General features: G+C 41.9%; 1 protein-coding gene across 2 annotated transcripts in view; it reads left to right on the top strand.

Moving 5' to 3' along the window:
* LOC122789416 overlaps positions 1 to 24,016 on the top strand; it is a 1,105,687-nt gene that overhangs the window by 939,927 nt on the left and 141,744 nt on the right. For both annotated transcript variants that reach the window (XM_044056854.1, XM_044056855.1), the window contains exons 3-4: positions 14,685 to 14,783; positions 14,972 to 15,042. In XM_044056854.1, the coding sequence (XP_043912789.1) occupies positions 14,685 to 14,783; positions 14,972 to 15,042 (170 nt within the window). The remainder of the gene's footprint in view (positions 1 to 14,684; positions 14,784 to 14,971; positions 15,043 to 24,016) is intronic.

Genomic DNA, 24,016 nt, shown 5'->3' with positions numbered 1-24,016 from the left:
TGTTTGTCGTGGTTGCAAACCGGGGGGTTTTGGAAAAGCCCGTCCTTCTTTATAGGCCTTAAGGTCTCTTTCAAGTTTTTTAATTTTGACTGCTTTCAATTTAAACATTTGTTGGGAAATGCTAGTTAAAGTTCTTTTGAATTCAAATTCATACCTATGGAAGTCCAAGTCACTCTTAATGTCTCTTTCCAAAAGTGTTGTTTCATTAGTCAGACAGTCTAGTTCGATTTGGTAGTGTTTGACCATACATTTGAGAATTTCAAGTCCGTGATTATTAAAAAGAACTACAAGTTCATTATAGAAGTCAGATCCAAATTCTAGACCATTTGGATATACAAATAGTCTGAGACCTTTCGGGACTATCTTCTCCCTAATGCACTTATTTAAATAATTTAATTCAAGTTGTTTTTTCTTTATTTTAAAAAGTTTGTTATCAAAACTTTTCAATTTCTCAGCTAAGGAAGATTCACTTACTAGTTCAGTGGGATAATTTGTTGTACCCTCCAAGTCTTCCAAATTAAGTTCGTCGTTAAGCCAATTCCGTGGGTCGAAGGTGCCATCAAGTATTATTTCAGACCTCCCAGTGTTTGACCTGACAGCCCCACTTGTTTGAATATTTTGCTGTTGCTGTCGAGAAGTCCCCTGTGTTTGATTCGGACTCCGTACGCCTTGACGAGCAGAATTGGAGCTCTGTTGGCCCCCGAAGCTAGTATTCTCCACCTTTTCCGAAAGCCGGTCTAATCGTGTGTTAATAAGTTCCAATAACTGGGTTAAGTTGCCTTGCGAAAGGTTACCTTGTGTAAGGTTTGTGCCATCCTCCGTGTCCGCCATCCTGATACGTGTAAACTCCCCTTAAATAAACTCAGAACTGACAAAAATAGTCCAACCAACAAACCGAAGAACACAGACCAAAAGGGGAAGCTCCACAAGAATATCCAAGGTGGCAGGCTCGAGCAGTGCAGTATTGCATCCAATCCAGGCAAGAAAAATTAAATTAATTAACCAAGTCCACGAAACTTCTCCAGTAGTAAAAACACTTTATTACACACGAAATAAACAAGGCAAGCAGTGAGAAGATGCAAGTAGCGTTAAACACTAAAACTGCTAAGGCTAGCGTTTTTCGTTCGGTACTCTGACCGAACTTCCTCAGACAAAGTTCAAACAATGTAAAACGATTCGGTATAAAGTGTTTTTACTACTGGAGAAGTTTCGTGGACTTGGTTAATTAATTTAATTTTTCTTGCCTGGATTGGATGCAATACTGCACTGCTCGAGCCTGCCACCTTGGATATTCTTGTGGAGCTTCCCCTTTTAGACTACCTATCTATGTCAACTCCTCATTAGCACTCTTCAAGAAAAATCTTGATGATTGGATGGGAAATGGGAAATTCACCGCGGGGATCACTTCTGTGGCTCTGCTAGACAGGGGCACAGGAAAATAATTTTCTTGGGTGGTGAAAGCCAGGGTACATTTTTTGGCTAGGCTTGTATGGGCCCTAGGGCCGATAGCCTAGTAACCTACCTATGAAGATAAAAAAAATTATCAAACTACTTATGTGAAAGGAGGCTTAGATGTAAAGATGGAAAAGAAAAGGAAAATCTAATTCTGATTTTTATTTGCTGCATTTTTTGCACATGTACAAGTATGCATTTTCTTCTGTAACTGATCTATAAAGTGCACTTGTATGTTGTTTTATAAATGCAGAAGACTTAAATGGATGCAGCTCTCTGGAATGTGCAGCTCTCTGGAATGTGCTACTTCTGTTATAGTCACCTTTCTTTGCAGCAGTAGAATGTCTTTTGTAAAATAAAAGCATTCCGTTTGTACTTCAGTCAAGGGAACAGTATAAATGTTGACATCTTAATCTTGATGAACGTTGCCCACTTGTATACAGAACTGTGCATTATGTCATTAGTGATATAGTACAAATAGGAATTAATATACACAGAGTTCCTGCTGTTCTTTTTGTGATCATTTTCTGAAAGAAAGTGAAGTTTATTTCATGGTCTTTTGTTTAAGAACACACTTGTCTAACTTCTGCATTCTTGAATCACTTCACTATAACTTGTTCCTACAACATGCAAGGAGTTTGCCTCTAACCGCCTTTACATTTTCTTTGATAAAATGTCATTGTGTTGCCCCTGTCTGCCCAACTCTACTACTCCTCAAACCATGGCACCCTTTTACTTTTTTTTTTTCTGAAACCTGCTACTCTTGTACACAGTGTCCATATTCATGAGGGAGTGCCAGCCTACCTTTTGCTCTTGTTTTATTCTGAATGGTTACCTTGAGTTTGGAGGAGAAGAGCCCTCTTATAGTAAAAGGCTACCACCGCTTTTCTGCTATATGCATGTCACACTGGTTTTATAGGTCCGGCAGACATTTGTAGTCACCAGTTTATGCTTCCTGCTTGAAACTATGCACAGTTATACAGTCACTGCCAACTATCAGTTGTGCAGTGATTATCCCCACCCCCACTCTCCCACACAGTGATTTCCAGTTTTGCTGTCTTTCCAGCAGTCGGAATGGTCTCAAACACTGGTTACCAGCAGTACAAATTATTGTCTTGTACCAGCGAGGTAGCATGTTGAAGGCATGGAAAAACCTCTAGATCACATCCTACATTTTTCACATTTGTTTCTTCATTTATGATGCAACCTTTTCACTGTTTGTGTTTGTCAGTAAATTGCCTTTATTTTGATTATTCAGTATTATGGCATTTAAAGAAATGTACTGTATTCTGGAGAAAAGAAGAATATAGTATAAATTTGTATAGCAGCTCTTTTTTCTGCTTGTAATACTCACCTTATTCCTGTTAGCATCCTGCCAGATCCATCAGCACTGCTTTAGACAGACCCACACATATCCATAGACATACACAGATGCTTGCGCACACATGTACAAATAGATACCACATTTAAGCACATTTTGAGATTTACTGTATTAAATTCTATTTAGTGTGCTTGTTTACAAGAAATCTACAAATACACATCACAACATAACCACAAATTTGTAACAGTCACAGAAATATATAACGGATACAGTAATTTCACGAATGTCTTGAAGCTACTTATAGCTCTGGGTATCTGTTTAAATAAAACTTTATCAAGAGTGTAGCTGTATATACCACTGATTTCTTGGTTTAACCTTTTGTACATAAGGCAATTTCCCATGAAAGTTTGTGTATTATAAAAGTAAAATTGTATAAAATATCACGGGCACTTTACTATAAAACAAATGATAAATAAAGTGGCCTTATAACATATCAATATCAACTTTTAAAGGCTTCTGCATTGTTTTATGTAAAACACGTGGTTGTGCAGGGGCATCGTCCATAAAACACAGTATTGCATGGTACAGGGATTATAATTTCTTCATCCCTTTTTATAGTCAAGTCAGAAGAGTAAGTTATAATCGGTGACTATTAGTAACAATGGTCTTCCCAGCATGCAGCTTTTCCCAAAGTTGTTAAACAACTGAAAACTTTATACATAACTGCTAATTGTTGTTGTATATTTAAAATAAAAGTAATTCATCTATGTGCAAATCAAACTTCAGTTTAGGATTTAATAACATACTTCTATATAAAGGGCTAGCTTTCCTGCCAGTTTCAGTCCCATTACAGTTCTTTGTGCTCACCACATGAGAACAGAAAAATGACACAGCCTAAGTTTTTTTCATTATTAATTTAAGAAATTGTTGGCCTGTCCCTAACTTGAGATGTAAAATCCTTCTTGAAACATTCTGCTGTAGTGCTCATATTCTTCTTCTTGCAATATTAACTTGTGTTGTTGATCATTTTAGTTTACTGTTTAATAATTACTTGTAAGTAATACAGGAATCCATTATGGAGCCCTGAGATACCTATCCATCTGTGTCAGGCAGTGAGAAAAAGCAAATTTAGTAATCTTTCTGCCTTTCAGATGTTACCATACAAATTGTAAAGTATATCTTTATATCTTCATCTATTCTAAAAAAAAAAAAAATACAAAAACGGAAAACATTGGAGAACCCCACCTTAACAAAGTCCTTTGTCAGATATATAAATGTTGCCAGACAATGTTTTAATTCATCATATGTCGTGTATCTTTCATCAGTGAATGTTATCAGTGCTGTAATGGACATCAACTCTTACAAATATTGTATTGTTTGTTACATAAGGGGATGTTTTACTCCTAGACTTAGCAAAGTATGTTTGATCTTCATAGAGCGATGAAAAAAAAACTATATTGTGAATCAGTGCCGTTTGCTATTTAATTCCATTCTAGGGAACCTATCTACTCCATTACCATCTGGAGCAAACCATTTATGATTAAAGTCGCGCCCCATGACCCATGCATTTTTACTTGTGCCTAAGACGTTCTGAACATTTTCTAAATAATCCAAGTCTAGCAGATAATTTTTTAGATGGAAATATGCTGACAACAATAGTAAATTCTCACTAGCAATATAAATTCATTGATGTAACATAAAATTGCTGTCATGGGGTACGTCAATTTCTGTATACATGGATTTGATCGGCCAGTGGATGGTCGATCAGAATATGGTAGAAAGCAGTGCGGCAAAACCTCAAAACAGCGATCACAATTGTTGCAAATCACAAACTATCCCTCCTTTTTGACCCATGGTAGCACTTGTTTAGGTGGTAGAGCAGTCGGAAATGTCGCATTCGATGTTTTGTGTGACATTCCGACCATTCGGCAATAAAATCTTCAATAACACTCAGTGTTATACCCAATTGAGCAAGGTTAGCTCAGTCGCACAAATGTATTCCGTTGATCTCACTGTATATTTTATTCTTTAGCAAAATAATTGCCCCTTCTTTCTGTGGTATCTCCCATCATTTACAGCTTGGTAACCTTTTGGTAGCTGTGCAGTATTTAAATTTTCATTGCGCAATGATTCAGATAAAACCTAACCTCTACCAACTACCTTTGTAACCCAGTTTTAAAAAAAGTATCTTTTTTTCTGTCTGAAATGTTGAATATTCAAACTTTTTTTAAGTAAAAAAAGCCCCATCATCAGTAATAAGTTAATTCTGCTTTATTAGCATTTAATCAAACAGATGCCCTACGCAGACTGTATCAAAAAACTCCAGCTTGTCGCATATCGCCTACTCAGAGGCGATCTCTGCCTGACATACAAAGCTATGTCAAGCCCAGAGCTGTTAGACATGCTCCACGTAAAGAAATCCCAATCCCTCCGAGCTACACACTCTAGGGACCAAACCTTGTCACCACAATAAACAGAACATGCTTGAGGGATATATTCCTGTCTGAGACTTTCCATACTCTGGAACAAACTACCTATCTATATCAAACAACGCTCCTCATTAGCAATCTTCAAGAAAAATATTGATGACTGGATGGGAGACAGGAAATTCACCCCGGGGATCACTTCTGTGGCTCTGCTTGACAGGGGCACAGGAAAATAATTTTCTTGGGTGGCAAAAGCCAGGGTACTGTTTGGCTAGGCTTATATAGGCCCTAGGGCCAATAGCCTGGTACCTACCTATGAACCTATTTATTGTCTAAGCCTTGCACAAATGAGCATACTTTACTCTGTTTGGCAAGTAAAATTTATGACACACCTTGTTTTACCTTAACTAATCAAAACAGTAAAGCTAATTTTCCTACCTCGCAGCACAGAGGAATAAAATACTGACTGAATCCCAGATGATTAGTGTTTTAATTTGCAGCATGGACACTGGATGGACTGAGCGGCTGACACTGGCTCACCCATTGTTGGCGGGGGGGGGCTGCCTAAAATTGCTGCAGTAGCAACATTTGGAGCCTTGTGAGCACCATGCTCCATGTTCAAGGATTTGCTTATACTCTGAAGCCCACATATACCTCCCAAAGCAGTGCTGCCTTGGAGAGGGGGGGAGGTAGAACATAATCCCTGTCAGCACTATGAAGCTGCAACAGTGTCTTGTAGCTGCTCACTGGTCCCAGATGCGAGTTGCATCGACTCTGGGGGAGGCTAATGTGGATCCTCTTGGCCTGGTGAATGAGGAGCAGATCTGGTAGTAGCTGATGGTCAACTGCAGGGAAATGGAAGAGAAAAGGAAAAGATAATGCATTTAATTCAGTTACAAATAGAATGACACTGTTCAAAGCAGTACAAAGTCTCCCACACTTACTAGTTGAAATTAATAGTATATTCAGTTGTGCGTTAAACAAGACATGGAATTCAGATGTCTTTTCAGCTGGCTGTAAGGAAAAATTAGATTTCAGTAGAAAAATAGTTCTCATTCACTCTGGTATACTGGCAAACTAAAGCTTTTGAGCTCTACCATGTAATTAGCTTAAACTAATATTCCACTGTGGGCAAACACTGATCACAGTGCAGTGGCTGCCATCATCAGACACACATCACTGTTTTTAACATTTAAAGGTCAGCAGCTTTAGGATAACCTTTGCAATTTATAAAATTAATTGTGAAGCTCATCACCAGTTTGCTGACACTACTGCAATATGGAAGAGCCTTATGACATATCGTAGAGATGACACTGGCTGTGCTTTATTCATTTTGATATGGTTTGTAAAGTATGTTGTTTAATGTCTTATACATACTAATAAAAGAATGCAACTGCTTGTTTAATACATTCCAAATCAAGCTGTTTTTTGAAGTTTGATGTTATAAGTATTGTAATCCATGTTTTGGCTGAGGAATAAAGATTTTTTTTTTTTTCCAAATGTTGAGCTGGATTCAGAGTTCAGAAGCCTGGAGAATGCAGCAGGCTGCGTTTAAAACTAATGACTGAATAATGTGAGGTGATGTAATTATGCAATTTTTTTTCTTATTGAATATGCATACTATTTATGCTTTTTGTAGAAATTGTCCAGTAATGCTTTTAGAAATGTGTTGTACTGAATGTTTAAAATAATTCAGTTTAAATGTTATATTTTGAAATCTGTCTGAAACTAACCCTAAAGTAATACTCATTTGTACTGAACATTTGAAATGGCTGTGCATAAATATTTTATTATTTTTTTTAATTAACATTTATTTACCAGGAAAGTCGGACTTGGAACAAAGCCAATTTTCAGCGGAGGCCCGGGGAGAAATGCTTCAGATGCATGTCTTTGTTATGTGGGAGGAAACCAGAGTACCTGGAGAAAACCCACACAAACGAAAGGAGGACATCCAGACTCCACACAGAAGGCATTCCAACCGAGAATCGAACCAGAGGTGATCTTGCTGTGAGCGACAATGCTACCACTGCACCATCCAATATCTATTCTTAAACTAACTAACACTAAATGAATACCTTTTTTTCTGGTAGCCTGTGAATACACACAAATGCATAAACTGAAATCTGGTACTCTTATGCAGTTGCCTGAAAACATAATGTGAAATTGAAATTCAGCTTGGAATTCTTTGTTTTGACTTCACAAATTTGAATGAATACACTTCTGCATCTGTATTTATTTGTAATGTACTTGCTTTAACTTTAAACTAATCAGCATAAATTCACTTCTATTTTGTACACATTTTAACTGTAAAGTATACTTCTGTAGATAACTGAAACATTTACATGAATTAATTTAGCATTCTGTATATGTACTGAATAATCTATGCAGTTAACTACTTTATATTTAAAGATACATTAAAAAAAAATAATTTATATACTCTTATGGTTTTCTATCTTTTCTGTCAATATTCCAGTTTTCGTAAAACTTGACGTGTACATCACAATTCTTGCAAAATTTCAGCCTTACTCTGTATTGTTAGTCACTGCTGTGGTACTGGAGAAGCCACCCTAATTTCCTTGAGTGTTTATATTCAGTATCAATTACAAATGATTTGACTTCAGGCCACTCCTCGTATCCGTATGACAAGGCTGCGGGGAGAGTATTTTGAACCTTTAATAAACTTGTAAATGAAATTGCATTAAAAATATTTCTGTTGTAAATTTGTCCTTCCGGAATAATATCTGTAAAAATACAAAGTAAAGTAGTATCTGGTTCTCTTTGCAGCTTTAACAATTGTACTTGTTGCCCTGACTTCATATACATTTTCCTGCCTGAAATGAACCTGTTACTAATATATAGATATTTGTTGGTGTGTAACCAAATTGATAATGTACTATAGTTAAATAGGCTACATTGGCATTTTCCCTGATGTCCTTCAAGAATGCAACTGCAGTCATAACATGTGGGGTTGTCCTGCCTCAGGCAGCCCTCGGTCGGCCGGATTCCAAAGTCTGGGTCCGATGTCGGCTGATGTCGCATTTCTCTCCGACGTCAGAGCGGCTGGAGTACATAAGCATCAGCCGACGCCATTTTCTTCAGTCTTTCTTGCCGCGCGGTGCCCGAAGCAGTTCGCAAGTGCCGGTCGGTCAGCTCCTGTATTCTTCGATTCTGAAGTCATCAAAAAAGCTAAGTACCCCGTTGGGGACCTTTTCTTGCCTCAGCCGATGTCAGAAATTACTGAAAAAGTTAACAATTGTCTTTCTTGTGGTAAACCAATACCTCATAAGGATTTCCACTCTTACTGTCTTCCTTGCCTTGGCCCAGACCACGACGTCTCGGCCTGTGTAGCCTGTGTTTGCTTCAACAAGCGCACTCTCAGGCGCCGGGCGGAGTTCGCTGAAGATTTTTTCGGCGATAAATTCGCTTACACAATGCCGTCGGATCTTCCGACATCACAAACTCCCAAGAAGCGAAAAGGCCGGGACCGACATCCTTGGCCCACGTCTGCCACCGACTCTACGCCAAAACCCATCGCGGGTGCTCCGGTTCCCTCAGAGACGGTGTCTCCACCGCTCCAAACCGAAGTCACCGCATTACCGACGACTCCTATTCCGGATATCACCCCGACGCCAGTTATTGATTTTCCTCCAGACACCGAAACCGAGGAAATGCCCAAGACCATTGCTGTAGACAAGGTCACTCCTGCACGTGGAGCTGCCAGGCCTCCTATGGCCATGTCTATTAAGGCCTACACCAGGGCTAAGGCAGCCAGCAAAACAAAGCATCTTACTACTAAAACCTTTCCTCAGCCTGCTCCAGAGACACAAATTATGTCTATAGCTGCTGATTTAATTTCTATGATTAGAGGTTCACAGGCCCATCCTGAGAGAGGATCCCAGCCTCCTTCTGATAAAAGGCCCCGGGTTGAACCCTCTGACCCTACTCCGTCAGATGAAGACTCTGAGGGCTCTGTCCATTCTGTTAGCCAGGAAGAGCTCTTCCACACCTATGAGGACTCGGATGCAGAGGATTCCATCCCCTCGGCCTCCCCGCCTGAGGATATTTCTTTTGGGGAAGTTCTGCATACCATGAGGGAACATTTCAAGTGGCAAGACCAGGAATATTCTGATTCCAGAAAACGCCTTTGGACTTTCCTTAAGAAGCCCCAGCACAGGCCCTTAGCTATTCCTCCTGTACTTGATGTTTTGGATGATTTATATTCTGACTCTAGTGTTACCCCTGACTCTCTTCCTCCTGCTCCAGCCAAGCCAGACAGGTATTACAGGGTCCCAGAAACTCATTCCCATTTATTCAGGGCCCATGCTGCTGATTTGGAAACTATTTCTCAGGGGCCTAAGGGAGTTTCAGCTTCCACCTCTAAAAATCCGTTGCCCTCCAGCAGGGAAGCTAGGTCACTAGAGAGATGGGGCAAAAAGATTTGCACTTCCACTACCTTATCTATGAGAGCTTTGAATTGCCTTTTTCATGTGTTATAATATCAGGATTTCCTGTTAGAAGATTTACAAAAAACATTGGCCACTCCTGATCCTTTAGACAGGAAGGCTTTGCAGGAAGCAGTACATAACACTCAGCAAGTAAGCAATCACTTCCTGCAGTGTGGATATGATGCACTGGAAGCTTCATGTAGGACAGCTATGACAGGGGTAGTCATTCGTAGACATGCATGGTTAAAGGATCAACCTCTACCAGATCATGTTAAGGCAAAACTTCTGGATGCACCTTTGGAAAAGAACAAGCTTTTTGGTGCTAATGCTAAGGATGTGTTAAAAACCATCGAGGAAAAAGCAAAATCAGTTCAGACGGTGAAAGATTTCCTCCAGGTTCAACCCCCCAGATTCAGTAGGAATTGGCCTTCAAAAAACTGGTCCTTTCCTAATCCAGAAAAGTTTCAAAGGGGTAAAAACAGACGTGGCCGAGGAAGAGACCAATACAGAGGTCCTTACAGGGGACGACAATGGCAGCCAGGAAACCAAAGAAGTGACGCAGGGGTTTCACCTGCCCCACAGCCACAATCTCAATGACTTTCCTCTACTTCCGCCTACCAGGGAACAAATAGAAGCTCCCTTGGACGGGAAATTATCTTTGTTTGCAGAAAATTGGCACAGACTGACAAAGGACAAATGGATTTTGGACATTATAGACCGAGGCTACAGGTTCCATTTTCATACCTTGCCAAGAAAACAAGGCATGCCAAACCTACCACAAAACCAGAGGGCAGAGGCTATCAAGCAAATCTCTCTGCTGACTCGAATGAAAGCAATAGAAAGAGTTCCACAAGAAGAACAAGGCCAGGGGTTTTACTCAAGACTCTTCCTTGTTCCAAGAAAAGAATCTCAATGGAGACCAATAGTGGATTTGTCCGCATTAAACACCTTCCTCATGGTACCAAAGTTCAAAATGCTGACTCTACAGCAACTCCTTCCCATGCTGGGCAAGAGGTCTTGACTGATTACTCTGGACCTCAAGGAGGCATACCTGCATGTCCCTATCAGACACAGCTGCAGAAGACACCTCAGATTTCCTGCAGGGCCAGAGCATTATCAATTCTCAGCATTGCCATTTGGCTTATCTACTGCGCCCAGAGTATTCACAAAATGCCTGGCTTCAGTAATTGCTCATTGCAGGCTCCAAGGGATACAAATTTACCCGTACCTGGACGACTGCCTCATATAAGTGGACGACAAATTGATGTTGACAAAAAACTTGGACTATGTCATACGATTACTACAAGCTCTGGGATACACAGTCAACTTTCAAAAGTCAAGACTGCAGCCATCCCAGCAAATAATCTTCTTAGGAGCCAAATTAGACACAGCCTCTCAAATGGCTTACCTGACAGAAGACAAGCAAGAGAAGTTAACTCATTACTTCAAAGGTTTAGCAAAACTCACCCAGATGACTGCAAGGAGATTCCTACAGGCCCTGGGTTACATGGCATCCTGCATTCTCCTGGTTCCATTAGCAAGACTACACATGAGAAAGCTTCAATGGTACCTAAAAAGCATTTGGTCTCAGCACAGCAACAACTTGGAGGCAACCATACCGCTCATTCCATGCCTGCAAAAGGAATTCCTATGGTGGGCCTCGGTGAGCCAGGCCAACACAGGTATGTCATTCAGAAAACCACAGATAACACAGACCATGACCACAGATGCCTCAGACCTTGGATGGGGGGCGCACATGGAAGACAGGTGTATACAAGGACAATGGTCTCAAAAGGAAACACATCTGCATATAAATCAAAAGGAAATGCTGGCAGTAATGCATGCCATCGAGGCCTTTCAACACCAACTTCAACAGGGCCATTTACTAATACGGACAGACAACACCACTGTGATGTGGTATATAAACAAGCAAGGGGGCACCCACTCTTACCCCCTTTGCAGACTGACAATGCATCTTTGGGAAAAATCACTGAGCCTAAACATCCAGTTACAATCCCAATTTGTTCCAGGCAAAGACAATGTGCTGGCGGACAGCCTAAGCAGGAATTTCACAGATCCACACGAGTGGAGGTTACATCCGAAGATCTTCACACAACTCACTTCGACATGGGGCAGGCCAGAAATAAACCTTTTTGCCTCTCACCTCAACCATCATCTACAAAAATTCTGCACAAGGACATACCATCCAAAAGCTTGGAAAATAGATGCTCTCTCATTCAACTGGAACTGCCTAACAATCTATGCATTCCCACCTCTGCCACTGATGACCTCAGTACTACTAAAGATCAAAGCAGAGAGACCCAAGGGAATCATAATAGCTCCGGACTGGCCAAGACAACACTGGTACCCACTACTAAGGAGCATATGTCACACCAGGAGGTGGGCTCTTCCCCAATGGCCTCCACTTTTGACTCAACACAATCTCAAAACAGTGCATCCAAACCTTCAGACACTGCAGCTAACAGCCTGGGAGAACCCATAAATGACCTCAACCTATCTCTCTCTCTCCAAAGAAGTTCAGTGGATACTGACAGAGGCTCGAAGACCATCCACCAGAAAGGTTTACTTAGCAAAATGGAAGAGGTTCAGCAATTGGAATACCAGCAAGGGGCATGATGCATCTTTGTTGAACATCCCACTCATCTTAGAATACTTGGCGGATATGCTAAAGAACGGCCTCTCATATTCTTCCATAAAGATACATGCATCAGCTATTTCAGCTAGATACAACACTGATCCTCCTTTCTTTTCACACCCTTTGCTAAGGCAATTCCTCAGGGGAATCAAGAACATCAAGCCACCAAGAAAGGCCCCAGTGCCAGCCTGGGACCTCAATTTTGTCCTAGAAAAACTGACTCTACCTCCTTTTGAGCCAGCAGCTTCAGTGGACTTGCAATTTCTCTCATGGAAGACAGCTTTCCTGTTGGCAATTACCTCAGCAAGAAGGGTTTCGGAACTACAGGCCCTAATGGCAATACCACCATTCATAATTTTTCACAGAGACAGGGTTTCATTAAGGACCAACCCTACTTTTATGCCAAAGGTGGTATCTAGGGTCTCTTTGAATCAAGCTATTCATTTGCCTGCTTTCTTCCCCAATCCTGAGAATAAGGGGGAAAGACTGTTGCATACCTTGGACATTCACAGACAACTTTGATACTACCTGGACAGAACCAAGGCCAGTAGGAAGTCTGAACAACTTTTTGTAGCTTACGCCCCTGCAGTCCAAGGAAAAGCAATTTCAAAACAGACAGTTTCAAAATGGATTGGACATTGCATCAGATTTTGTTATTCCTTTCATGGAAAGACTGTTCCAGCCAATGTCAGACCACATTCCACAAGAGCTGCAGCCACCTCTACAGCATTCTTAAGAGGGGTGCCTACTAAGGACATTCTAGAAGCTGCTACATGGAGCTCCGTGCATACATTCTCCAAACACTACAATCTCCCTCTATACTCCAGATCCAGAGCAGGCTTTGCTTCGGCAGTCCTGCAGGGTTTGATTGCCACACCATCTTTTTCCTAGAGCATACCTTCTCCCCCAGCTAAGCTATGGTATTCTACCCACATGTTATGACTGCAGTTGCATTCTTGAAGGACATAGTACAGTTTTGTACCTACCATAAATGTAGATGTCCGATAGACATGCAACTGCAGTCGGATTTTCCCACCCTCCATACCCCTCTATGCCTAGGACCCTCTCCTATCCCTATTTCTCTTAGCTGGGGATATCTGTTATGGTGTATTTGTTTTATTGCTCATTTATTTCTCTGGAATCCTGTTTTTGTCTTCCAATTTGATTACAGCCTTCCTTGGAGGACACCTGGCATCTGGGGCAAGAAACACTGAAGAAAATGGCATCGGCTGATGCTTATGTACTCCAGCCACTCTGACGTCTGAGAGAAATGTGACATCAGCCGACGTTGGACCCAGACTTTGGAATCCGGCCGACCGAGGGCTGCCTGAGGCAGGACAACCCCACATGTTATGACTGCAGTTGCATGTCTATCGGACATCTACATTTATGGTAGGTACAAAACTGTACTTTATTAGCTCTAATGAAACTGAAGTAATATGACACTGTACACATTTTTCAGCTTTTTTTGCATTGCTGCACCTTTATAAAAATCTTAACTGCTGTTTTTTTTTTTTTTTTTTTTTTTTTTTTTTTTACTTGTGACCCTCAGACTGTGCAGTTCAACACCCAGTGCCTTGCATGCATCTTTTTTTTTTTTAGCTGACATCATTTAAATTTCACAACTTCTGAATGTTGCAAAGGTTTATCATCACTGTCTACAGTTTTTTTGTAGCCCAAATCTTCAGATAAATGGTAAGAACTATTACTTCATAAAAACTTGTATTAATAATATTTAAATATTTTTTTTTATATAGAAGATATTTTTAATTCAGCTCACTGTGCTGGCCTGTAATCTGATAACTCAGTTACACAAGTCTGTGCCTGTCTGCTCTAGTAAACTGCAATTTCTGTATTAAATTTAAAAAAAACTTGAACTGATTATTCCCCTTGAGTGTCATATTTGCACTGGCTTCTGAAAACCAACTAGAATTTATTAAATTTTGATAATTTATTCCTGAAATTTTACTGTTAACATTAACTTGAGATACTGGAAATGTCTGAAGGTCATTTCACTGAGCTTATGTGCTTCACTGAAACATTTGTTTTTATTGAAACTACACTTACTGAAGCTGCATTTAAAATATTAAATGAAGATATATGCCTTTAATATGGCTGCTTTTTAAGCCTATACAAAGAAAATATTTTATTTATGTAGGGTGTATTCTGTATTTATGTCAAGCCTAGTTTTACAAGTTTTTTTTTTTTTTTTTTTTAATGGCACTTCTGTATTAGTTTTCAGCCATAAACCAAGAGCATTTGAGAGAAGGAATTTTCAATATGGCAGAACATTTTATAAGTTATGTAAAGAATGGAATAGTAGAAGAATTTTTTTTTAAAGAACAAAAATCACAACTCTGATATGTTGATATTGATTCTTTCAGACTTTCCAAGGTTTCAACCAAACCTGACTCCAGAAGATGTACTACGGACAGGTAGTTTCGGAGGTACCTACTTTCGACCCATATACTCGAGCATTACAAGTGAGTGACTTCAACACAGTCTTCTTTCTAGAAGTAAAGTTGTCTTTGATATTTCTGACTTTAAGGTAAACATTTAATGCAGACATAATTGGGAAGGCAAAAGCATTTTTCGTGTTACCATCATTTCCTACCGACCCTTTTCTTCCTGTTTCTATGATGGCTCATTTAGTTTGTTTGTTCATTTACAGAGCAGAAGTATAAGGATGTTTGGAAGGAGTTACCAAAAAGTTGGCTGGAGGGGTTGGATATTCCAAAACAGGTAACTGCCAATTTAGTAATAGATTTGAGATGGAAAATTATTTGATGTCAAACATTAAGGAAATAGTTTGAAAGAGCAGTAACAATAGTAGGTAATGGGGCTACAGTTGTCATGGAATCTGTTATGTTCTCTAATTAGCTCCTTTAGAGATCCTTTATTAATTTGTCTGCTGTCTTCATACTGTACTCTTAAACAATGTTCATTACTGTAATCCTCTACACCTCATGGCAGCCTTACTCATAACTGGCGTTGAGACCGAGGCAGTATTACATACAACTTTGAAGCCAAACTGCTTCACTTCTTATTCTATTTTGTAGCTTAATATTTCCTTTTAATTTCAAATGCAGTGAAGCTTGGCTTCAACATGAAGAATACCACCTATATAAAATGTTATCAGCAAGTCTTGTAGTCTTACTTGTATGCTCAGTTCATGGTCATATTCATGAGTGAGTGCATGAACACACTTCCCCATTGTCAGGTAGTAACCCTGACCATCTCAGTCTCCCTGCCCATTACGCTGGCATCTCCTGTCCAATGGGTCATCACTCCCGCCCATTGTAGCAGAAGGCTTTCAGCCTGCTCTCATTCATGAGCTTGTCTGGCAGATTACATGATATAAATTCCTACTCTGAGAGCTACTTTAGTGTTGTTTGTATGCACAGCAGCCGTATCTTATGATTCTAAGGCAGTTCCATTGTCAGTACTGACCCATGTGTAATATATATATATATATATATATATATATATATATATATATATATATATATTCTGAAGCCTTTGCCATGCTGCCTATCTTCACTGTCTAAAAGTCCCTCCTTCTGAAGTTTGTATAGTTTTTGTGTGTTTAGGAGGGGGGGGTGAGGCTCTTCCAAGCTTGTTAATATTTTATTGACCCATGTCTGGATTGTTTTAAGGAGCTCTACATTTATTTGTCTAGTGAGGCCTGCAAATCTGTTTAGATGTTCAGAGTAATATCTGAATTATGTATTGCACCATGTTGCAAATCCCTTTCCCCTTTTACTTTTGGATGGAGTGCTCATAGAAATATATTTTGGATAGAACCAGGTTTTAGTATGAAGCTTTAAAGAATTGAATTCCTAAGTATAGTTTTGTAGTTTATATCTAGATTTTCATGAGTCACAGTTCACTGAGCCAGTAGTCCTGAGTCACATCTGCTTAGAAATTACTTTTGTCTATATTCACTAAACTGCGTTTTCTGTGGGGAATAAGCCCTAGACATCTCCCGTGCGGAAGCCACACTCCCCGTACTTCCTCTGATTTAATCAGCTCCTGCACTGCTTCATCTTGGAGGAATAAAAACACATTTCTTTTTCTGTAGTGATGTTATACCTCACTAATTATGGACAACTTTGATTGGACTTTTAACAGATTGTAAACTGTTCCATAGCTCAGTAGCAACCTTACTTCCTCACTAGAGTCATTTCTGCTGTTTCTGATTTTGTAAGACTGCGTCATGTCTAACTTTAAGATATTACTGGACTAGGTACTCACTTCTAGCTATAGATCTTCTGACTGGTTCTGTAGACTCCTGACAAAAAGTTCAAATTCTTCTAAAATTAGGTGGTGTTTGTGAACTATTTTCTTTCTGTTTTTAAGTTCTTGAACTTTACAGGCTTTACTATTCACATCTTGTTTATCTCCAAGTATTTTTTTTTCTATCAGTGCCCTCCTCTTTTTCCTTCTTCCTGCACCTTGCTTAAAGAAGTATATTTATACTAATCAGAGCCCCATTAAAACACATTTGTATGCAGTGTTTTGTCTTAGATGGCCACATCAGTAAAAGGAGCCCATTTTACAGTAAACTTGTATAATAACTTTACATCATAGAGCAAAATTTGTAAAAAAAAAAAAAAAAAAAAAAAAAAAAGTATTTTAAGAAGGTATTTATTTAAAACATGGCCATGTATAACAAGAAAATGCAGCATAACTATTAGAGGCATTGCATGGTATGGTGCATAAGGGTTAGTACCAAAGTGCAGTGCAGTTGTTTGGCATTTAGTTATGCCTGTCAACTTCAACCTTTAATTTAAGACCCCTGCAACTTAATTTGGAACAGCCAATTAGTCTTTTCAGTGTATCATAACTTTGTTTCTCTGAGTCATCCTAATATGACTTCCACAGTTGACTTTTGGAACTTCTGTTAAACTATCATCACAGATGTATCTCTTCCTCAGCATTTCCAAATACCTTACCTAACCACTACCCTTTCATCTCTTGGGCTTGCAGAAATTTTAGACACACCTTTTCGTTAACTGTCATCAGCTCATTTTCTGTAAATATGTTGACTGGGCACCTTTTTACCTAATTTCCAGCACCCAGTGTTTCCCTTCAGTTCTTCTGTTCAGCCATTCTCCCCATGTAAGCATTCTACCTTACTAATAACACAGGATAAGGGGAACAAACTCTCCCTTTGTTAATGCAGAATTGAAGCAGCAAATTTGGCAGCAAGACAGAGCATTGCATGTTGAATTCAACCCACAACCCCTCCAGTCTGAACTTTTACAAAACCCTCAAAACTTATACTAGACTTGCTATAAAAACACATCTACCTTTTGCAGGCCCCAACAACAGCAACTTCGAGGAAATACAAAACTTTTCTGGTCAGAATTCAAGAAACTCTTAGTACAGATGATATGAGGTATTGCCAGCCATGCCAGGAGAAGTAGGGCTGTGGATGTGTAATATATGCTAGCATAGCTAGCTGGAATTTTGTAAAGAATTGTATGTCATGTATATATCAAACTGATTTGTACAGATGCTTGTGTTGAAAAATATATTTGTAAAGTTGCTTGTGTTAGAAACGTTTCAGTAGTGTGCCCGGTTGGACAGAAGAGAAATATATACGTATTATTGTAACTGTTTAAAGGTATATGTTTTAACAGAGGATGCTGGAAAAGAAGAGTTTAAGCTCAGTCCCAATTAATTTTGGAAAATAGCTGAAGTTAAATTGGGTCATGAAAAATGTATCTTACAAGTCCTGATTGCAGCCAGAAACAAAATGTCTGTGAGAAGCCTGGCTTAGTAGTTCTGTAGGAGTAGAAGTGTTAAAATTATTTTTTGACTTCCAAGAGCTGCAGCAGATCTTTGCAAAGCTGTGTGTGTGTGTGTATTATTGCCACAGAGGTGCTAAATCCTGGCAGCTTTTAGCCAAAGGGGATACAATGTTGGAACCAGAAATCAGATGACCAGATGTGATGTCATCCTGTAAGCTAACCCAGAAAAAATTCAGAAGTTTCTTGGTCAGACAGTCATCTGTTTCTTGGAACCTGACCTAGAAGGATCCCTCACCTACCTCATCTTGCCTTGCTCTAGTAAGTGAACCAGGGAATTGTAACTCTAGATTAGTCAGGAAAATATAGTAAGAATAGTCAAGTACTGTTTTCTTTATCTCTGTGAACCTAGTCATGTGTGTTATTTTAATATTTCCTGTGGTGAAACTCTGGTGTTTACTGTAAGTAGATAAGTAGTATTTTCACGTTCTTGTATTTTTTATTATTAAATATTTAAACCTTTCATTGTGGCTGATCTTTTTTAGAAAGTATTTAAGCTTTGAGAGTTTTTGCATGTATTTATTTGGTGATAACTGTGGCCATTTCTAAAAGCCTGGCTGTTTTGGTCAACATTACCATTTGTATTAATATTAATTTAACTCAGTATAATTGGATACCCTTTTAAAAGCGTTCTAGTAACTGACTAGTGGCAGTGAAACTACATTAGTCTGGGCAGAAGGGGTCATAGCTAGTACATCTGTGCCAGACTTTCACAGGGGTCGGGGTGTGTGTGTGTGTCAGAGAGAGAGAGTATGTGTGTCAGATGCTTGGGGCAGGGTCACAAAGCACTGGTTTCACAGAGAGTGGTGGAGAGCTTGGCTTGGACACTCGGTTGAGGACTTAACTCTGCAGCTGTACCAGTGGGAAGCCTTATTGGGGACCTGGGGGGAGAGAAAGAAATCCAGACCCTGGGCTGAGTGTATTCCCTGTATGCTCTTAAGGGAAATTGTGCTTGATGCAGGGGGGTCTGCATCTGGAAAGATTGAGTATATCCATTTTTGTTCCAAGTGAACATCCTCTTCATTGTCAGGTGAGGATTCAGGCTCCTTGATTACTGGCCCAGAGTGGGGATGTCACACATGCCAATTACACACCACTTCATCTGTTTGACAGCCCCCCACCCCGATACCACAGATGGTGATAATGAACAGTGGACCATGGATAAGTTGTGGTTATGAATGTTATGCTGGGTTCTCTTGTGTCAGTACAAAGACCCATCTTCAATATGTGTGAAGCTTGTTTTATTTTTATTTTTTTCTGTCACTTAAAAAGTTAACTGCATTGACTGTAAGCCTTGGAGGTTTACCAGAAAATCAAACAACTTACTTGGGATGGGGCAAAAGTATGAAAGGACACAATCAAGGCCATTATGTAGTTAAATGGAGCAACAGGTTTTTTTTATCAACTTACATTTTGTCGATAGTAAGTATGATCGAGGAGGACAGGGCAAAAATCAGATCCATTTAAAATGCTAAGCGGACAACAGTATTGCATCAACATGCACTTTCAGAAATAGAATTGATAAGTATAAAACACTAATGTCTGACATTGTTAGCAGACAGCAATTTTCAGTGGTTTAAAGAAAATAAAGCATTTTATGAGGAATGCGACATGTATAAGGCAAATCCTAATTCTGCAATATTTGCTTTATTTATATATTTGCTTTATTGTTTCTTGCCTTTGTTGTCTGCATTGTTTGTTTCTTCAGCTCAGCTATAGTTTCAGGTGCGGGTTGTTGAGCCAGTCCATCTTAGGTGTTATCCATTGCCTGAGATGTATTTTCTGTGTTGCACTTCTAGTACAGACTTTTTCTGTGAATTTGTGCAGAGCTGGTATAGCAGAGCTAAATTCTCCTGGCTGTGTTGGATCCTACTACCATCTGATTTATCAAACTGATAAGTACACCTTTTTGCAACTCTGTTTGCACTGTACTGTATTTATATATTTGCTTTATTATTTATATGTTTGCTTTATTGCTTCTGTCATTTGTTGTCTGCACTGTTTGTTTTTCCTGCCCTCCTTCCCAAGTGTTGTAGTCTTTAGCTTGGTGGCTTTGAAATTGCCCGCCTCTGCTGTAAATCTGATTTTGGTCACTCCTCCCAGTCCAGTCTCATTTGATCACTCAACATATAGTGTATCATCAGGTAGGACTACCCCCTTGCTTCTTTGACTTTTGACACTCCTCCCTGTCTATTTCATTAATCAGCCCAGTGTACTGAGTAAAGCGAGAGCATTTGGGAAGGCCAGCCCCCTTAGTTCTCTAATCTTGAACTATCTTCTGATCTGAAGTAGTTAACTTCATTTGTGCATCAACCTATGGGTATCGGATCCATATCGGATCCGAGCCGGCAGCTTCAAACAGCTAAGATCTGAGCTCCAAGCTCCTCCCCTTTACCCATAACACCCTGCTATCCCTTCCTGACCTTAGATCTCATTTGCCGCGGTTCTCTACAGCAGCTTTGAAACGAGCTTCCAGGCGTGTAGCGTAGGAGTTTTGTGAGGAAAATCTTTCTTTCATATTTTGTTAAAAATCTTGTGTGTGTCTACATAGTTAGCTTAGCTTACAACTGTTTTTGTTAGTCACAGTTAGTGTATTCCCTCCCCGTGTGTGTGTCAAGGTGTGTCCGTGTTTTGGGGCCTAGTGCGTGGGTTAAGAAAATGTCTGAGGCGCCCAAATCTTTCTTTTCCAAATGTATTGAGTGTGGCCGTAAGCTGTCCCCAGCGGATGGCCACACTCTGTGCGTTATTTGCTTTGGGGTTGAACATCTCAATTCGGGCTGCTCTATTTGTGCAGCGTTCAACCCCAGGGCCATCAGGAACAGGAGGTCGAAGCTGCTGCTGGCGGGACTGTTGCCCCCGGACTCGGCTTCGTCCTCTGGCCCCTCTGTGGCTTCTGCCGAGGCTTCGACAGCGCCACTTTCTCTCCCTCTGGCCGGGACTCACCCTCCCACCCTTGGCCAAGAGGAGAGGGAAGCTAGGAAGGAGAAGCGGAAGCATCACAAGAGGCGAACAGAGACCTCTTCCTCGGCTCTGCCATCTAAGCGAGCTTCTCCTCCAATGGCCTCCAGATCTTCTCCTTCCCGGCTCCATTCTCCTCGTTTCTTGCCGGAGGAGGATGAGACCCGGTCGCCTTTGAGGTCATCGAGGCGGCATTCCCGGCCCGCATCGGTGGCGTCGTCGAGGTCTACCTGTAGCATCTCCGCAGATTTGGACCGGATGATGCATAGCTTCCTCCAGGCCCAGATGCAGATGGGAGTGCTCCTGCCTCCCCCCCACCGGGGGGGGGAGCTCGACCCCCTTTTTCGCCCCAATCGCTCCTTCTCCAACCCACTATCAGGGCTCAGAGCCGGGTAGCGGAGCCGGCGGAGCATCGGCTCCGATAGTCTCCGGTACTTTCCGATGGTGCCCTTGAGTCTATCTGGTCCCTTTTCTTCAGATCCGAGCTCTCAGAGCCGAGAGCTGAGCTTCGGATCCGGAGGTGTCAGCATGACTTCGGCTCCGTCGTGGTCAGAGTATGCTGGCCCTACGGATCCGACCACCTCGGCGCTGGCCCCGATCCGCACGTCTGATCCAAGAGAGGGTCTGCTCTCAGATCCGATAGGGATCAGCTCTCCTTCGGCATTCGATGTTGTGGAGAGGGTATTGTCAAGGGACTCCAGGCCCCCAGCTACGGCTTCACCCTGCACTCCCTCTGACGGGTATACCTTCCATCAACCGGTCCCAGGGGACAGCCTGCGCAAACATCCCAGATTGTTCCCTTGCTGGAACAGGATGTAGTTGATGAGGCCTCCTCGGACAGCTCCCCCGAGGAGGTCCCTCACAAACACAAGTGCAAAAGGAGGCACTTGGACTCACCTGAGTCCTTGACAGAGGACACAGACTTGGAGGAAGGGGAAGGTTCCCCAAGGTCACCCCCCCCTGAAGACGTCTTCTTCGGAGACATCATGGAAATGCTTTGGATCAGATGGAGGTGGTTAGCCCCAAAACCTTCCTCTGATGAGAATGTGTTTCTGGAGGCGTTTGACGCAGGCCCATCTACCTCTTGGGTGTCCCCTCCCGCCGACCCGCTGGTAGACCTGATTACTACCAGGGCTTGGAAGGAACCGGACACTGTGGAGCCCATCCCAAAGAGGCCTGACAAAATCCTCAGCCCCCCTTCGGATAAGTCATGTTGGCGCAAGGGAGCCCCGGTAGATGCCATGTTGGTGGTGGCCGCCACCAAAAGGGAACTGGCCCAGGAGAGTTCCTCAGTCCATCCTCCAGACAAAGAGTCTCGGACGATGGACCGTGTGGGGAAGCGGGTGTTCGCTTCAGCCACCTTCTCTGTGAGGTCGCTGAATTATATGGCACACATGATGCCACTCCAGCAGGATCTCATTACGGAATACGCTGGGTCGCCCCCATAGTCCAGGTCGGTGGAGGATAAGAAAGTGTTCTCAACCTGAATGGCCACTCTCAAATCTATCTCTAATACCTCTATGCGGTTACTATCCCATGCCACGGGAGCCGCTAGAGCCAGCGGAGCGTGTGTCGTCCTACAGCGACAGGCATGGCTCCGTCACTGATTTTGCGGAACCCTTCAAGGCGTCATTCGCAAATGCCCCGATTGATGGTTCTGCCCTTTTTGGCAAGACCGTACGTGACACATTGGTCCAGAGCGAGAAAGAGATGGGAAGACGTTTTCTGCCGTCTGAGTCCGCTTCTCTGCTCCCCAGAGGTCCTTCTCGAGGAACCAAAAGGGACAGAAGAAGATGTGGTTCCGGAAGTCTCAACAATCCCATTTCGCTCCAAATCCCTCATCCTTCAGAGGCAGAGGAGGACAGAGTGGGCGCCACCCTAGAGGCAGAGGGGGTCCGAAGAACTTCGGGTCCAGAGAACCTTTCTCTGATCGGCCCATGCAGCAACCCTGAGGGGTTACCCGACTGCTCCACTCTGGAGGCAGTCGAGGGCGTTTCTCGAGGCACCTAGCAGCTTTTGAGTCCATTAAAACAGATCGCTGGTTGCTTCAGATCATATCCAGAGGCTACAAGATACCTTTTCTCTATCCCCCCTACACTCACCGGAACCTCTCCGATGTCCCACCCAATCAAAGGGAGGCGGCAGCTGAGGAAATCCTCCAGCTGCTACAAAAAAGAGCAATCCAGCACGTCCCCCCAGAGCAGTCCGGATCAGGCTTTTACTCCAGGTTCTTCTTGGTGCCAAAAAAGATGGGGGACTTAAGACCAATCCTCGACCTGTTCTTCCAGTAGCCAAAGAAAAGTTCCGGATGGTCACTCTCCAATCCATTCTCCCACTTTTACAGGAGAACGACTGGATGTGCTCCATAGACGGCAAGGATGTGTCCTACCACATTTTTATGGACAGACGCTCCAGGAGGTTTCTCCACTTCCGGCTGGGAGCCAGCGATTACCAGTTCAGAGTCCTCCCCTTTGATCTCAACACAGCCCCCAGGGTGTTCACCAAAGTCTTGACAGTTGTAGCGGCCCTCCTGAGACTCCAGGGAATTCAGGTCTTTCCGTACCTGGACAACTGGCTCCTGACCGCCCGCACCAGGCATCTGCTATGCGCAGCCAGAGGCTACTTTCTCCATTTAGCTCCCCAGCTGGGGATCACTATCAACATCAAAAAATCTTCCCTTCTTCCAACCCAAATCCTAGATTTTATTGGAGCCAGATTAAACGCAAACCAGCTTCTAGCCTTCTTGACTCCAGACCGGCTTCGAACTCTAAGACTCCACATATTGGCCCTTCTTCAATCCCCAACTCCCTCTGCGGAATTGGTCCTGAGGGCGTTGGGCTCTATGGCGGCAACGATCAACCTTCTCCCCTTGGCGCACTTGAATGAGAGTTCTTCAGTGGACCTTGCAAGTCCCATGGTCCCTCCTGCGGCATCCCATGAGCTTC

Source organism: Protopterus annectens, chromosome 14.part0 (assembly GCF_019279795.1).
Source record: "Protopterus annectens isolate FY-2018-M chromosome 14.part0, PAN1.0, whole genome shotgun sequence".
NCBI classification, from domain to species: domain Eukaryota; kingdom Metazoa; phylum Chordata; order Ceratodontiformes; family Protopteridae; genus Protopterus; species Protopterus annectens.
This window is presented reverse-complemented; position numbering and strand designations above follow the sequence as displayed.